The following is an 18,670-nucleotide window of genomic DNA, read 5'->3' on the forward strand; positions in this document are numbered from 1 at the left end:
TGACTTCGGCGAGTAGGTGCTGCTTACATTTAAACGTATAAATGTTTGCTGTTTACCACAGTGAAGTGAACATTGAGAATTGCACATTTTTGGCGCTTGCCCCACCAAAGATAATGCTTACGGCTGAAGACCGTTCGCATGTTCCACATTCTTTCGCCGCTTTGGCCATGTTTTCGTTTTCAATGCATACTCGTTCTCTTTTCAAGGTGTGTATGTATGTATGTATTTTTTTGCGCGTGCATACATATATTTATGTGTATATAGTGTACATATGCAAGTAATATTTGTTTTTATTTTTGTTGCTTGTAATTTCCTTCTTGTTCGTTATGCTCTATGAGTATCGGCAATTATATTGAGCGAATTGTGTATTTTCATCTATGCTACAACTTTTCTCAATTCGTATATATTCTTATGTTTCATATAAGTACTGAATGAACGCTTACACATTTTGCATTTGTTGTTTTTGTAACATTTAAATATATTTGATGAATGCACCGGTATTGAAAGTTTTTGGTCGGTTAAGAATAGACTCATCTCATAGATCCGTTTGTGTTAGGTAGATCCGACTCGCGTGGAGTCGGGAATAGCATCCGGTTAAAGCAACAATAAGCCTGCTCATTTGCCGGAACCGTCGATATCGCACCACTATTGCATATATTAGCTGTCATACAAATTATTTGGTTCCCGAAATTTTCCGAGGCAATGCTATAATATCCGAATATATCGTTTAGATCCGACCACTATAACATGTAGCTGTCATACAAACTGACCGCTCAAAATCGTGCTAAAGATCTTACCCTTTTACCGATGCAGTCGGAGTTAACGTTTATTCTTGTTTCATTCCCAAAATTTAGTATATTCCTGGGGTATGTGGCTTAGTTTCTATTTTTTGTTTATCGTAAGAAAAATTAAAGCATCCACTTCAATCTGCTTGTTGGATTAGCTTTACCTTCCGTACGGCCGATATATAATCCTTGTAAATTTAACCTGCACCAGCATCCAGGAAAAGTGTTTTCCCCACACTGATATTGAATCTTCTAAGTAACTATAAAATTAGAACAGGCTAGGCTCTATGTCTGTCTAAAAGAATAGCATGCAAGGCACATTGTGGGGTGAAGTTCGATGTCAACGACATCCACTAGCCTTGAGGAAATAAACACTGGTCTTTCACTTCGTGATGCGTTAGTTTTCTTATTTTTCATAGGTCTAGTTATGCTTAAACATATTCATATTTTTTCAAACAAACCCTCTTTTAAAAAAACTATTATTTTTACTCCTTTACGTTCTGACTTGTATTGTATTATAAAAGGTTATCCAGAACCTTTGTTTGCCATTTTACATTTAAATATTTGTAGAAATTTTAATAATCCAACATTGTCTTATGGTATTCTAATTCTATCTTTTCAGACTGATTTATGCGGAATTAAATGGCGTAAGTTCGTAAACAGCGAACGAGTAAACGCGTCAAGTGATCCATTAGATGATCCCATCCTGCGCTCCTATTCACGATGTATGCAAGCTGACATTCTATGTGTGTGGCGTCGCATACCGTCCACCAAGCAGGATAATTCGGATTTGAATCCGATTTTTGAGATTAGTACATCGAAAGTTCATCCACCACTTTCGTTAGCCGCTGCCAAAGAATTATGGATATTTTGGTATGGCGAAGAACCAGACCTTAGTGAATTGGTGGATGCGGAATTGTTGAAAGTTGCCGGTAAGTCAAAACACTATGAATTAGTAAATACTTTTTTTTTTTAATGTGTGCATAAATTGGGCGATTTTCTAGATCGCAATAGCGTTTTCTTTTGATGGGTTTTTGATTTTTCGGAATGTTGCTGCTTACCGATCCAAACATCGTTAGTCCTGATTCTGATGCTATGTAAATTAGAATATTAGTAGTCCATGCAAAACTTGATATTCGATATAAAAATTTTGTTGATTTTTTTTAAAAGACAACATCGATTTTCTGAGTTTACGAAGAAGTTAATTCTCCTCATGTATGGATATAACATACATAAGCATTTAGTATCACTTCAGTAGTAGCAGTAAAATATATGTATATATACCATAAATGACCATGTCCATCTGTCTGTATATACGCCAATTAGTTCCTCAGTTTTTGAGATATCGATCTGAAATTTTGCACATATTCTTCTTTTACCAAGAAGCTGCACATTTGTCGCAACCGGCGATATCGCAAAACTACATATAGCCTATAGCTGTCATACAAACTGACCGATCAAAATACAATCCTTATATGGAAAAATTTTGTATTTGACAAGATATCTTCAAGAAATTTGGCATGGATTACTGACCAAGGCATCGCTACAATCTCCGAAGAAAATGTTCAGATCGGATTACAACAGCATATACTAGCTGCTATACAAACTGACCTATCAAAATCAAGATATATGTATATTTTTTTATACCCTATAAGATATGCACCTGTGAAGGGTATTATATCTCTGACGATTTTTTCTTGTTTTTTGTTTTGCTATCAAACCGTTTTCGTTTGTACTAAACAATGCCGCGTGCAACACTTTCTCTTTTTTGTATTTTTTCGCTATATATTCTGTATGCAAAAATATATTGTATACAACAAAGGCAATAAACAAATAAAAATGATTAAAAAATGCAATCGTGAGAAAAATGAAAAAGTTGAATGCCCGAGAGTTGTGTGATGTAGGTATGGATGAGATGTGCATGGGAAGAAAGTGAGTTAAAAAGCGGATAAAGCACAGAGCAGGTGATGATTGCGGCGGTTCATAAGCCTATGCACATAGTACATGTGCAGCTGCATGTGTGTGCGCTTATACAGGTTAGATACGACGTGATTGCGCGTGGCTGGTGACAGAGTTTTTTTCTGCCGACAGTTTGATGGAATTTCGAAATGCTTTGTTTGTAACTTCCTGTAAGCTGCTCCCATGATATTCGTATTTGCCTAAGTGCAGATATTTATTGAGGCACAAGCGTGTTTATGTTATTACATGCTGATGCCATTAATCAAAGCATAATTCCATACATATGTATGTATGTATACATATACAAATGTGCATAATAAGTTTTTTGGTTAACTACTTAGAGTTATGTGTGTATGTATGTATGTCTACAAAAATACGGTAGTTTTGAAGTGCAAAGCTAAGATTAGATTCGGGCATTCGCCAATACATATTCTCTGCAAAAAGGCTGAACGGCCTTGCGGCTACAGCAACAACAACAATGCAACAATGGTATCATCCAATTTAACGCAACTCATCCGTCGTCTTACATCTGCCGGTTAGAAGTGTTGTTGGTGAGTGTGCCATTCATCCGCCCGCTTGTAAGAAAATTGGCAACGGCGCATCAAGAGTTGGTTTTAATACCAGTTGTGTGATAGACGTCACAATCTGATTTTTATATTCGTACACATTAATATATACATAGGTATGTATGTCCGTATACCAAATAGTCTCTGGCGTAAAACAGCTGTCGTGTAAATGCTAATGTAGTAGTAAACACCTCGCCGCTGCCCACTTTCTTACCTATCTACATATCTACGTAGTACGGATTTTATAATTTTTCGAATTTTCTCATCACGCAGTTATGTGTATTGTTTACGTTCGTTTCGCTAGCGCTAGAGCTCTTTGACTCTTTACTGAGTGTTGAGTCAATATTTGTATCGCTCTCTTTATACAAGTTTTCTTCTCGACTGCTGCAATCTCATTCTCTATGCTTGGTATGCGCAAAACAATAATAAGCTGTAGATATAGTAAAACCTGTTTGTTCGAGAATCGAGAGGGTACGTCATGGGAAAGCCTAAATGCACATACATACCGATATATATGCCTTTGTGTATTTACATACATTCATATAGGTATGTCCATGTACATTTGTAATCGTTGTCCCATACTTAACAACTTGTTTAGCTATTATTCCCCATGCAAACACTTGTAGACATGAATAACTGGCATTTCTTCAAATGTATGAAGTAATGTATTGAGTTCAAAAAATAAGGGCTTGACATTTAGAATTTTGAGGCTTCTTAAGTTGGCCTATTAACATTTCGATATACGATTAATTTTCGCAATTCAAAGGTAAGGTAAATATAGCAGCCTTGGGAATCGTATTTTCAAAATCACGCGTAAGCATTTTAAGTCTTGCTTGTAGACAAAGAGTGATAGAGAGAAGATAGTTAAAAAAGATTTGTAAAAGTTTCTTCACAATTGTAAAAGTATTCTGTTGCGGTTGTTGTAGCGTCAGAAAACTTCTCTGAAGTAATTTGGAGGAATGCCGTGTTGACCGTGCTTGCCCGGATATAAATTCGGGTTCGTTCCGGTTATGTAGACCTCACTGTCGTGGGAACGGAAAAATTGTCTCTCTTTCTTTTGTTTATGAGTTCATGAAGCATTAACTTCAAAATCTCTACCAAAAAGGCAACGGGATGAAAGTGTCATAGTGAAGTTCTCTACAAGCTGAATAATTTGCATAAACAAAATCGAACTTCAATGAAGCTGTGCCAATTTGAAAACCTTTGTTGTTGGTGTTTGTTTTGTTCGATTCGTAAACAAATAACAATTTTTGACAGATATGGTAAATATTTACATATAACTGTGGTTTTGACGCTTGTATCCTGTACCTTTTAGATCACACTACCATCCCTTTACGCCCCTTAATCCAGACCAGTATAAAAGGAGATGTAAAATGTTTGCATTGATTAGTATAAAATTCAATTTTATTATATGAGATGTGTTAATAAGAAATAATAATTTGAACATCAAGTTCAATTTTTGAGATAGCCTTTAGCTCTTTTATTGATGCGCCTTTAAGCTTCTCCTTATTTTTGGAAATAGGAAAACGTCACACGGTGCCATGTCTGCCGAATATGGAGGTTTGGGCCTCATTACAGTATTGTTTATGACCACGAATTCACGAACAAGCAAAGAGTAAGCTTTTAACAAATGAAAATTGCCAAGCGCGCAAAAACACATCTAACCTTAGCGGTTGCTATAGACAAAGTAAGCTACTATTGAAATACATAGCAGTCATAAAAACTGTATGATCCAAATCAAGTTCTCGTATGGAAAACTTTTTTATTTGAGAATCATCTTCACGAAATTTGGCATATATTTTGACAGATAAAAATTAATATTTATTTATACCCTTTATGCTATAAGTAATGCACCTGTGAAGAGTATTATAGCCAAGTTAAAATTTTGCTCGTTTTTTTTTTGGATATAAATTTACACAGAAAATACTATTGTCGTAAGAATTTTACATATTCCTATCAATTCAAACTCCCACGCCGATCATTGCTCTTTTTTATATTCCCTTATACAAAGAGTTCATCCTTGTGAATTTAATATACACAGCCATAGGTACATGCATATACAAATATAAATATGCATTGATGTTGGTATGAAATATGCGAAAATTAAAATGTCATATAGACATATTTTGTTTTTGTGAAGCGGACGTTAGTCCCAAAGTTAAATACTAATAGTAACTAGTTTTGCCGTTTTTTTTTGTAAAGTTATTAAAATTTCGTTTACGGGAAAATCTTTAGTTGTGACACATTTAGCATGTGATATTTGTAGCTACATACCTACACATATACGCACAAACATATTTTCATGTTCACGTTAGCGTTGGCCAGTGTTAACTTGCGATTATAATGACCCTCATTGGAAGTACTTGTATATAAGCACACACACGCACAAGCATATCAAAATCAAAACACAAACACAACTATGAATTTCTGCTTGAAGATAAAACAAAATTTGCTGTTTTTGCTTTGCTCTCATTAACGGTGTCTACTCGCACGCCTGTTTGGTAGCATTTTACTTCGTTGATTTGCCCGCATCCGTAGTAATACGTGCATACACGCATACATATATTTTGTGCGAGTTTCTTATTTCAGTGTCGTGCTTTGGTCTCATTTTACGGGTTATTGCACTGCTTAACAACGACGGAATGGACCCACTGAATATGTAGATATGTATATAAATATATATATACATATACATATGTATATGTATGTACTGCCAACATATAAAACATGCACACATTTTAAACGGCACAGGCCGGCGAGACCTGCTTAGGTAAGGCGGACGTTCGGTTCGCTTGTGATGCCTGCTGACAATGAAGAAGCAACTGTGAATAACAGAAAACGAAGACAGAAACGGAGACAAAAGGTAAATTTATGCTGTTAAAATTTGAAAGAGAAGAATTCAACAGCATTTCTGTTTACGAGGCTACCTGGTGCGCTGTTAAGCTGGTTAAGTTGCTAGTGGTGGCACGCTCTTTTCTTTCCAATCGTAAACATTGAATATTTGCGCAAAAATTTAAGGCAAAACAATACAAATATATCTGTTAGATACTTACACATACATAAATATTTACATATATATGTATATAATACAATAAAAAGAGCTTTTCGGCTCGTTATAGGCATTTACCGCTAAGATTTGTTGTCTGTTATAACTGTTATTCATATTTTAATGGCAAATGTTCGGCGATATACAAACCATCATATACATATATCAACACTTTTGTGCACTCACCTCTTTGTGAGTAATTTTTGCGTTTAGTAGTATATGGCTTTGCATGTAGGTGTGCGATGTGTAATTTCTCATTTATTTAGTAATTTACGCTAATTGGAAGAATGGAAATCCGCGTTTTAATTCTCTGGACTTACTTTTTTACGCGTGTGGAAATTTTTAACCTCACAATATTTCTATTGCAACTGCAATAAATATTTTGTTTGACAAATTCACCCCTAAACAGATTTGTAGTAAGAGGCAATATGAGCGCAATGCTGCACCGCAGTGGTAATACCATCTACATGTGTATATACCAAGGTGTTTGATGTTCTCAAGGGAGGAACTACAAAGAGCGAATCGCTAAATGACGCCGGCGTTATCGGTTGTTGGCGCTTTGTTTTTTCAAATGTATGTTGATATGTACACTCAAATGTTGTGGTTATGAATTTTTGGACCACCGGGCAACAGGAGATGTACAAATTCACAAAGTTGTTGGGGTGTGTAACACATCCCGTTACCAATATACATATACATATATGTACATACTAAGTAATATATGTATGTATATGCATCGATAACTGCACTCTGTTACTTGGCTTTTACATAGGTGTTAGTATTTTACCAAACTCCTCAACAGCCGTATAGCAGAGCATAAAAATGTACACGTGCTGGATAATATAAATGAGTTTGTTGTTGTGTAACTTCCTTCCTTCATACTTTCATATATGTGTTTGTATATACTGCATGTAAATATGCATTAGTACGCTCGCTTATATGTTTGCAAACTATTGTTTAATGACTGGGAGTGTATTTTGCTATTTGCGGTTGAATTTGTGAGCTTTGTTGGGAGTGAGGGGAGCGGGGTTTAGGTTGGTGCATCCCGGTTCAGTCGACTTATCGTCGTAATGCTGGTACGGTTAGCCAGTTGGATTGTATGGTTGTTTGCAACACGGTGCACACGAACTTAATATTTTATTATTTCATTTTCGTAATCGTTTATTGTGGGTACGTCTGACGTCTGTGGCATACAGGGGTCTCAAATCTACATTTCAGTAAAACGGAGATACATTTGGATGTGTGTGCTCTTATTTACGTACATAAGTTCATATTTATGTATTAAGGTATATTTTGTTTTCAAGTACGCAAGCTTTGAATATTTGAGGGCTATCTTTTATAATTTACTTCTTTTTATACCCTGAACAGGGTATACGAGTACGATGTTTGCCACAAATTACACCTAGAAGAAAACGGCGGCGCTCTTCTAGCTCTCCGTCTTTCTCTATATACGCGAACTAGTCCCTCAGTTTTTAGGATATCAAACTGAATTTCACACGCCCCTCCCAAGAAGCTGCTCAGTTTTGGCAACCGCCTATATCTAAGTGTCATACCGTATAGCTGCCATATAAACTGACAAAACCAAGGCCCTAACGGACTAATTTTTAATTTTACAAGAACTCTTCACGAAATTTGGCATGGATTATTGTCCAAGGCAATGATACATTCTGCGAATAAATTGTTACAATTACATGTAAGTAACATAGTTGCCGCTGTCATACAAACTGACAGGTTAAAATCAACCGAAGTTAAAGTTTTTAGGAAGTAATTATTTATTTTTTACTATAATTATTTAAATTTAAACATCTAAGGCATTTGCATTTATATCAGTTTTATTTCAAAAATATTTTTGGCTTAGTTTTTAACTATGCCGATTATTTTGTGACACATTGTCTCGTATCGAATTCTTACAAACAGAGAAACATGCATACAAAATAAAATAAAAAAAGCTGCGGTGTATGACCACTTCCTCAACAATTAGATAAGGAGTTAATTTTTTTGTTTAATATTCAATTTGTTTAGAATCTCTTTTATTAATAAAATGACAATAACTAAATTTTTTGACATGATGTTGTTGTTTTTGTAGTGAGTGGCAGTTTAAATCAAAATTTCAATAGATTATTATATGTTAGATATTAGTAAATAATTGGTTTTAGAATATTTGCGACTCAAAAGTCCATCTTATTAATTTATATCCACAATATCATCCTTTTCACACTACAATTCTCACAACGGCAACATTGCATACAATATGTGTCAATAATATCTCGGTAGTGCTTCAAATAAATACAAATATTGCCGCATATAGGCATGAACGCAAAAGCAGCGCGTCTACCTATACATAGTTGTGTGCATGCAAAAATTAAGTTGTTGCTATTGTTTGTGTTTTATTATCCCGCTGTCGTCATAACTTATTGTTTCTTTCATTTTCCTCTATTTGTTGTCGTTTGTAAACATCATCAAAGTGCGCCACTAGCTGCTACCTTATCAACAGCTCCTCTTTTCCACCAACCTTTTATTACAATTTGTTTCTCTTCTCCTCTTACTTCGCGCGAGGTGAGTTAGATAAATATATTGCTCTCATTATACATATATCACTTTGCTACTTACTCTCGTATGTTCTACTTATACTACATGTCGCGTTATAGGTAAAATAAATTGTTGTCATCTTTTTCTTACACATTCGCTCTCTTTACACCTTCTCTTTTCGGCATCCACTGCTGTCGTTTGCTGCTCTCCTTAGCGGTCAGGGTGGTATTGCAGCATTATTTATGATTGTTCACATCCTCATCGCCCATCGTTTCTTCTCATGTCGCTTTTGCATTTGATTCGTTTGCTTGTTGCCATTCGAGATTGGTTTCTTATTCACTCATTCATTAATTTTATTTGTCGATTTGTATTTTGACATCTCTTCATCTCTGCTTGTGTTTATTCACAGGTTTATTTTTAAAACGTGCTGTTATTACTACCGCTGTCGCATGTTATTATTATGATTATTGTTATTGTAAATCTCATATCACTGCGAGAGCGCATGGAAAGTAATAGCAGATTCATTATAATTTCACTATATTATGAGGTGGTGACCCCATAGTTCCCCGTACTAATGCTAATGTATGCGTTGTCTGTTTTTTTTCAGCCAAGTTTTTATTGGCCTCTTTTTATTTGGGTATACCCTTTACAAGTGGATTTAATTAGCTTGATAGGCTTTGTAGCCTTTGTTGTTTTGGCGCCAGTTAAAATATTTAGATTCTCTAATCAACTTCAATGTGAATAAATATTTACAGCGCTTGAAAAAGTTACCCTTTGTATTTTGTATGAAACGGAATTTTTGAGAAAGCAATACATACATACATATATACTATGTGTTAAGTTGACACAAGATTTACAATTACACAGTCGGTGTATAGAAGGTCGCCTTACTGTTGATTTCACCTGTTTTAAATACATAAGTTACCATATGTTGTTGGTAATCATTCAATAATTTTATTTTCCAATGACATGTAAAACATTTTTCCTGTCCGAACGTATTGTTTGGTCGGAATAATATATCTTATACTGCCATATGAACTTACTGATCAACATTAGGGTAAAGATGTTTTTTTATATCTTTTTGTGCTAAAAAATATGTACCTGTGAAGGGTATTAAAGCTTCAGTGCAGCCGAAGTTAACGTTTTTTTTGCTTTTGTTTATTGCTGAATCAACTTTTTTTTTTATTTCTGTTTCAATTGATTATTAAGAAGTTACTAACCCTAAATCATATAATAATATCTACAAAAGTAATAATTCAAATAGTAAATTCAAATAGTAAATTTTGATTCAAATCATTATTTTAAACACCTTTTTAACTAACCACCCATACAAAACTTTCTCTTCTTTGATGTGCTACTTCTCTTCGTTATCTATTCGTTCATATAAACATATTTCTATGCAAAACTTTTCACTCTGCCTCTCCCGATTTTCGCTGTTTAATTTTACTCAATATACTCGTACTTACATATATATTTTTTCAAACTACCTTTTATAGCCGTGCTTTTGAAAAAAATATCTTTCTGTCAACATTCGATTTAATCTTCGACGTTCTCGTAGTTATAATTCATAGCGCTCATAGGCATATCAATTTGTTTGTTTAATTGTTATGTGCTTGAGACAGTGGTCTTAAATCAACATGTTTATACATAGTCTGTTTAGTTTATTTACATTGTTTTACAATTTTCCATTCGAACTACTTTTCTTCACATGAAGAAATCTACCTCGTACCCGTTTTCAAATTTTTCCACCGTCAAAAAAGTTTTAATGCCGTCATTGTACAATAAGGAAATTATTTTTCGTTTTAGTCATTTTTTTTTTTTTTTTTTTTTTTTTACAGAAGGTGAGCTTTTTTATCTGGCATTGACAAAGCGCAGTTGCTTGGCAATTCCACTAAATAAATTCCTTATCGTTTAGTATTATTCTGTTTAAAAAGTAAAATCGCTTCGCACTGAGCATGCTCGGTGAGAGGAGAGACTGTAAAATGTATATAAACACTGCAGCAACCCACATTCGTACCCACTAAGTCTCTTTTATAAATTGTTTTACATGTTGCTGTGTATTTTTTTTTTTCGGATGCACATTTTTGCAATTGTTAATTTCTCACTTGCATTTGCATACACACACTACATATGTACATATATGAATATGTGTGCATCTGTTTAGGCATCAACTTTTGACAGTTGTTTACTTATACCTATTATTCGTTCTAAATAGCCTCATAGTTGAATAGTTGAACATTGCTGTAGGCACATGTTGGAATCATTTAACTGATTTTATTTGCGCTTGCATACAAACATAAATATTTAAGAGCGTATAATATTGTATATTTTGTTTGCGCAAAACCAGCTAGTAACTTGCAAGTATTTCAAAAATTCAATATTTCGATCCAGGTGTGTTCTGCAATGGCATCCACACACACATACACATATGTACATATCTGAATAATAGCTAGATTCTGGAGTATGCTGTGGGCGTTAGAATTGTAACGAATTTTCCTCTGGAATAAGCAATTATAAATAATTTTTCAACTGCCGCCCAATGCTTTTACGAAATTTTTGTTTATTTTTGGTTTATTTTTTTTTTACATTTTACAATAATTTCTAATAACACTTTTTCTTTTGTAATTTTTATTGCAGCAAACCAAGCACTTTGGAATGGAACATGGGAACGTGGTCTTACATACGAGTGCCGCTCACTACTATTCAAAGCTTTGCACAACTTAATGGAACGGTATTTATAATAATCAAAATTAGTTAACAATTAAATAATTATATACAATTTTTCTGCAGGTTCGTGCTGACCAAAGATATTGTGCGTTTTGGTAAATGGTTTGTTCAGCCGTGCACTTCCAACGATCGCCTCTTTGGCCGAAGGTGAGCTACTACACATATATTAGAGCATACACACTGTTGTTTGGATAACCAATATAATGAAAACTTGCTGTTCCCGCACAGTTGTAAGGCAATAAGTTGCTTGGAAATCCTAAAGAAAATGTATAACAAGTTCTCTGTGGTTCTGTTTTGAGATACAACACGAATCATCGTTCAACTTGTTACATGTATTATTATATTATATACATATTTTCATATGTTGATTTGATATATTTTTTCTTTATAAATAAGTAAACACTTTTGCTTAAACTTCTAATTGACACATTGTTTTTGGTTTTCAGTTCTCAGCATCTATCATTCTCGTTTACGTTCTTTGTGCATGGCGACACGGTATGTGCATCGATCGATTTGAGGGAACACCCTGCGGTGCGTCCCCTATCAAAAGAGCATTTAACGGAAGCGGCGGCGGCTTTTGCAGCTGCTGGCAATTCGCAAACACTGTCGCAATCTCATGAACATGGCAATGCTACAAATTTGCCAGAAGATGTGGCGAGTCCACACAATCCCAATAATGGCGGCGTTGCGGGAGACGGTGTCACCAACTCAAACTCTACCAACCCCTCCGCTTCACCTAAGCCGCGCAGGGTAATACTAGCGCCATTTGGTATGGCAGCAACACTAACCGGTAATAGCTTTAAAGCTACGGATCCAATGGCCGAGAAGATCTTAGAAGATTGGGCATCATTTTTCCCATTGTGCAATAAGGAAAATTCTGATGTGCCACCGGTGGTTGAAGTTGTGTCGGGTAAGCATAAAACATATTTTTTTTGCGCATAATTTAATATTAATTTCTGAAATCTCGTACAATTTTCTTTGCGGTCTAGGCGGACATAAAATGTATCATCCCTCAATTTATGTACTAGTCACTGATTTGGATGACATGGAGGAAATGGAAGCGGCTGCGTCGCAAAAGGGCTCATTGGGCACTACATCTTCGGCGGAGGCTGCCGCCTTAGCGGCTATTTCATCTGCGAATACAAATGAGTTTACGGGCAACAGTCGAAAGCCAACATCAACGCAACAACCCGCTAGTTTGCAACAACAACAACAAATACAACAACAGCAGTTGCACACTGTCACTACTGTAACAACAGTTGCCACGTCGTGTAGCCAAGCAAACAGCAGTGGGGGTGGTGGCAGTAATAGCAGTAATGGCATTAGCAGCAATAGCAGTATTGCAATGGTTGAGCAACATTTGCATGAACTGTCGGCAAGAGCGCAACCCTACTATGACACCACGGCGAGCAGTTTTACTAGCAACACAACTAATACTCATGCCTCACCACAGGCGGCAACCGAAATGCCAGAGCGCGTATGGCAGGATTGCATAACGAACACGTTGCATGTGACATATGCGGCCAGCGTTGCTGCTACAGCAATGAGTACTGGCGCCACAACCGCGCAAATAACTTGTTCATCCCTTTCTACTACCACCGGCGGAGTATCAACCACAACTGCCACAGGCAGTGGTACAGTAGGTGGCGAGGATTGCAATTCCACCAGTGGTAATAATGGCAACAACGACAACAGTACTGGTAGCGGTGGCGGCGGTGGCAGCAGTAGTGGCGGTTGTAGTTCCATGGACACGCAAAATGCTAACACAAAAGCCGGCGACGCAAATGAAATGGAGGCCAAACTACGAATTCAGCAACTGCAATTTTGGGGATTTGTTGATCCAATCGAAAAGGCACCCTGTTCATGCACAAAGTAAGTTCTCAAAGAAGTATATTACTTACGTATAAATTGAATGATTGAAGTTAGTTAATTATGAGTCAATATTTTTTGAATTTATGATTTCGAAAATGAAACTTGAAAATTCACTAATAGGTGTATGTGATAAGCAGCACTTACAGTAAATAGTTAGTAAAACGAATAAGTGTCTATTAAATTTTATTTTTTATGATTCAGCTGTTGATTATTTTACAATTTTTAATGAACTAATTTTTTAGTTCAACGTATATTGTTCATGAAAAAAGTAAACAAACAAGTTTCCGAGTCTTCATTGCAAGTTCTGTTTCGCATTTATCTCGTTTGCCAAATCTAGCTTATCTTCTATATATGTGTACTGCATGAAACCTTCTGTATTTTACACACTACTCTTTCCCAAATAATATTAATTTGCTTTTTAATTGTAATAAGACTATAACCTCAAATGTCAAGTGTTTAGTTATAGAAATGTTACATGAATTCTGCTTTCTTAAAACTATGGGGCATTTCGAGTGCCAAAGTTAATTAATTTATTAGCTGTCTTTTTAACAACAACACATAAATCTCTACAACTATATTACAAGAAATACGTAAATACGAAAACTGTTAGGAGAGCACAGGATAGAATACAACAACATAGTATATTTAGTGTAAAGAAACCAAAAAATTGGCCAAAAATTTTCAGACTTTCATCGTCGTCGTCGACACTATCCGTTCTCACACATACTACTTCTACTAGCAGCAAAAAAACTGCAGCTTCTACTACTTCTTTGTCAATGACATCCCCTATATATAGTGTTTCCGGGCCGGCTTCGTCAGTGCGTCTGAGCAACAGCATGATGATGGCATTGGGTGGCAAAATGCACACCGGCTCGGCGGTGGGATGCGGCAGCAGCAGCAGCAGCTACAGCAATAGCCACCAACAACAACAATATCGTACAGCTACACCAACAATATTATTTTCGTCGCCATCAACGGCAACGGCAATGGCAACAGCATCATCGTCTTCGTCTGTATACCAGAGCAATGTAAAAAGTACCACATCTCGCACAACCGTGTGTATACCATTCCATCGGCGACAACAATATGATTTATACACCACCGATACCGATAACAGCATCACTACTGGCAGCGGCGGCGGCGGCGGCAGTAACTATTTGAATACAAATCTAAGCAATTCGATATTGAGGTGTCGTAGCGAAAGCGTTAGCGATGGCGGTGGCAGTGGTGGCGTTTGCTTTGACGTCGGTGACGGTGCAGTGGACACAGTAGACGCTGCCGCAGCTGCTGCTTCCAATGGCATCACTACTATGCATTATCAAACTTCAGACACCATACCAAAGCAAAGGTTTGTGTTGTCGCTCTCTCTCTCTGTCTCTCTTTGTCTGTATTTCTCTTTCACTGTCTCACTTGCTCTTACCGCTTCACGCTCTTACTCGCAGTTGTACTCTTATCAACATGTATACACTTGCTCTTTATCCTATTCCATATCATTATTAACCGTGTTGTTTGTTTTTTTTTTTTGGTTGGTTGGAAATGGACTTCAAAACTCCCACACAATTACTTGTCTGCTATGGTCCCACATACTCAACTCATTAGAACGCTATTTTCTCACACACTTAAAAGATGGTTTTAATCTTTGCATAAAAAATGGTGAAGTTGGAACATATTCATACTCCCTAGAAAATAACAAAACTACTTTTGGCAGTCATACATATAATTAATATATATATATATATATATATATACTATATACTATTATTATGGTGTAGCAACTCCACAATATTATTTTCTGTAAATTAGTAACTGCATATCATATTTAGTTTTACAATATATTGAAATTGTTTTGATTGTACAAAAGCGCATACATATACATATGTACATGCACACATATATAGTATTAAGTGAAGTTGAAGCCATAAAAATATAAAGAAATGAGGTAATAATAAGTTTTGGGTCAAAAAGTGGATAAACTCAGACATTTCACTTTTTGCGTTTATATGTATGTATATTACAATAAGTTTAATTCATGTCCAATTTTTATGATTTTTTATTTGATGTAACAGTTAAAATCTATTTTTTAAAGCAATGGTACATTATAGTATGACATTTGAAGAACTGTGAACTCTGTTACATTTTCTTGGAGAAATATTAAAAAGTAGGGCAATGACAGCAATTACTTTGGAGCATTGCAGAAAAAAAGCGGTATCCCTCATAACTCGGTGCTGGATCATCTGAAATCAACAAATCAAAATTATATCGTTAGATAATCTCTTTGCCCAAGTAATGCTGGGAGTTTCCGAAATTTGAAATTTTCACGTTTTAGGAACACTTTGAAGGAAAAACCGTGTTTTTTTTATTGGAAAAAATTGGTTAATTTTTATTGTAAAATGAAAAATATTAAAAATATTTGAAAAGTTTCCCGGCGTTACCTCGTAAGTTTTGTATGGAAATAGTGTTCAAGTAGTGTTGAAATAGTGTGAGGGATACCGCCTTTGAAAACGTGAATTGTGGGGAAAACATTATTGAAGACAAAAAAATTATAAACCTTACTCCCCCTTTAAATACATTAAAACTTGATCAAATTTGATTCGAACTGGTCTATTTAAACCGCGTGCGCAAACCGAATCTATAATTATTTTGCCGAGATTTGCACAACCCTTTTTTATGTTCGAATGAAGTTTGATGTTTATATGTCAATTAGTGCAAATTTTGCAAAAGTGTTTTAGGGAGTCTTCTTTATAACGAACACAAATATTATATATGAGTGGCACAAAGCATTCCGTGAGGGTGTGAAATCAACGAAAATTTGTCTCATGTGAGTTGTCCATGCACCACTGTTAACGGTGACCACATCGAAAAACTTTACGAAAAAATAGTGTTTGCAAATCGTCGTGTTGGCATTGGAGAGGTAGCCGAGCATCTCAACATCTCATGGATGGACTTAAATGGGTATGATGTGGTTAATGTTTTGGGTATGAGGCGTTTCAATGCTTCGTACCAAAAAACCTGAATTTTTTGCAAAACGGATGTCGAGTAGAGATCGCAAAATAGATGCTTAAAAACGTAGCTGAGGACCCTACATTCATTAAATACATCATTTTTTGGTGACGAGACGGTGGTTCGTTAATATGATATCGAAACTGTCAACCAATCTAGCGAATGGCACTCCAAAAATGAGCGGACACCGAGAAAACCAAAATACGCTGAAGCCATTGAAGGCCATCCCACGCGAATCTTATAACAAGTGTATGGAAAATTGGTTAAAGTGTTGGCATGCTTGTATCGGCTTAGGGGTCTATTTTGAAGTCGAAAAATCAATATTTGTTTAAAATGTGTTTTTTTTTTTTGTCAGTCCGGGTCAATTTTGATCAGATGGTATAAGTTTGCAATTTTAAAATATTTAGAATTTCCTTAAAGTTTTACGAGTTAAAGCATAAACGTAAATAATATACGCCTTCGTTCAATATATATAAGTTTAACATACTTTTCCATAACTATTTAATGGATTCGCTTTTTGCTGTCAGAGGTACCAACATACAACATTTTTTTCACATAAATACACGAAAAATGGAATAAAAAATTGGTTACTTGCTTAGCAGTTGGTGATGGTCACGGTATTTGCATGACTCTTTAATGAGAAATATTTCGTATTGCATATAATTATACTTGGCTGTAATATTTAGTAAGCATGTATTTATGTATATATATTTATAAAAAAATATATATTTCAAAATTAGAAAATTTGTGGCTATGGTTCGGTGTCATGCATTAAGTATTGAACATTAATTTGATTCTAGTTCATCACCGTCATAATGCACACAATCAAAAGTTACAAAATATTACTCTAAAAATGTATCCACACAAAGTAAAGACACATAAAAATCGAATATTCCATACTAAAGTTAAAAGTAGTATGGTTGTAGCTGAACATTTGACATAGACACTTTATATTATATAATCGTACATCAAAACTCTCAAAAATCAATTTAGTAAGGTGTTTGAATGCATAACAGCATACCAACATACATATGTACATAAATAGCATACATTTTGCTACAAAATAAAAATAAAAAATAACATACTTAAATTTCAATTCAAAACTAATTTTTATATTATATAATTTGTGTTTACAGAACTTTGAATCCCGCATCGATGACTCCGCACGACACACCGCACGGCGGCGCTTCAACTTATTCGCGCAACTCTGTGGGCGACTTGATGCCTGTGCCCTCGGTGGGTTCGCCTGGTACACCCGCACAATCGCCTCATCCGAATTCAACACTATCACAGCCGACGTCCGTACCACCGGCCGATCAAGTGAGTGCTTGAGGTTTATACTAATTCTTTTTACCAACTATTAATTACCGACTAAATTTTCTTTAAATATATATATATTAACTATATACTCTTGACTCCTTCGTCTAGTTGTTAACAATGAGCCCACGTGCACCACCATCCGTACCGAATTTGCAACAACCACCAACACCGATTGATCATCTATTGGACAAGAATACACCAGCGCCCACACCCACCGATCAACATGATAATAAAAGCATCACAACATCACCCTATGTACGGCCTACGCCAAGCGTTGAGCCGCCACCCTCTGTGGAGGCGGGTAATGGTAATGGTGGTGGCTCGACTGGTGTGGGACCAAATGGACCTGGCAGCGTGCCACAGCCACCAAGTGTTGAACGTAGCACACCGACTATAAGCGGCCAGCAGCAGCAGCAGCAACAACAACAGCAACAAGGTTCACACCCCCAACAGTCACAAGCACAAATTATGGGCACAACAGGCTCGGCTGGCCCCCAATGTGGCACTATAAGCATTAAGAAATTCGAGATACAACAACCGTCGTTGACTACACTAAGTGCTGATCAAATTAAAACCGAACCGGGTTATGCGCCGACTCCATTATCAGGTAGCGGTAGTCGGAATGGTCTGCCAGTGGTTTCCATGTCGTCTGCCATATCGGCGGCAGATGCGATCAACGATTATTGGAAATCGTTTAAGATGCCAGAAATAAAAGTAAAGGATATCGATAGTTTCGCCAATGACGACTGCTCAAAATATAATGTATTGTATGATTTCACGTATCAGAATGCTTGGTGAGTATTTTTCGAATTGCTTTAATTCTATTACACATATATTACAGAGTTCATAGGAGAAATTGCAGTTCA

General features: G+C 35.9%; 1 protein-coding gene across 2 annotated transcripts in view; it reads left to right on the forward strand.

Moving 5' to 3' along the window:
* skd (mediator complex subunit skuld) overlaps positions 1-18,670 on the forward strand; it is a 28,793-nt gene that overhangs the window by 2,282 nt on the left and 7,841 nt on the right. Inside the window, exons 2-9 of one of the 2 annotated variants that reach the window (XM_070112158.1) lie at positions 1,408-1,717; positions 11,523-11,616; positions 11,676-11,759; positions 12,059-12,522; positions 12,602-13,484; positions 14,170-14,832; positions 17,621-17,804; positions 17,913-18,598. In XM_070112158.1, the coding sequence (XP_069968259.1) occupies positions 1,408-1,717; positions 11,523-11,616; positions 11,676-11,759; positions 12,059-12,522; positions 12,602-13,484; positions 14,170-14,832; positions 17,621-17,804; positions 17,913-18,598 (3,368 nt within the window). The remainder of the gene's footprint in view (positions 1-1,407; positions 1,718-11,522; positions 11,617-11,675; positions 11,760-12,058; positions 12,523-12,601; positions 13,485-14,169; positions 14,833-17,620; positions 17,805-17,912; positions 18,599-18,670) is intronic. The other variant, XM_036375872.2, reaches the window with a different exon arrangement.

The sequence above is a fragment of the Bactrocera oleae genome, chromosome 6 (assembly GCF_042242935.1).
Source record: "Bactrocera oleae isolate idBacOlea1 chromosome 6, idBacOlea1, whole genome shotgun sequence".
In the NCBI taxonomy this organism is placed as follows: Eukaryota; Metazoa; Arthropoda; class Insecta; order Diptera; family Tephritidae; genus Bactrocera; species Bactrocera oleae.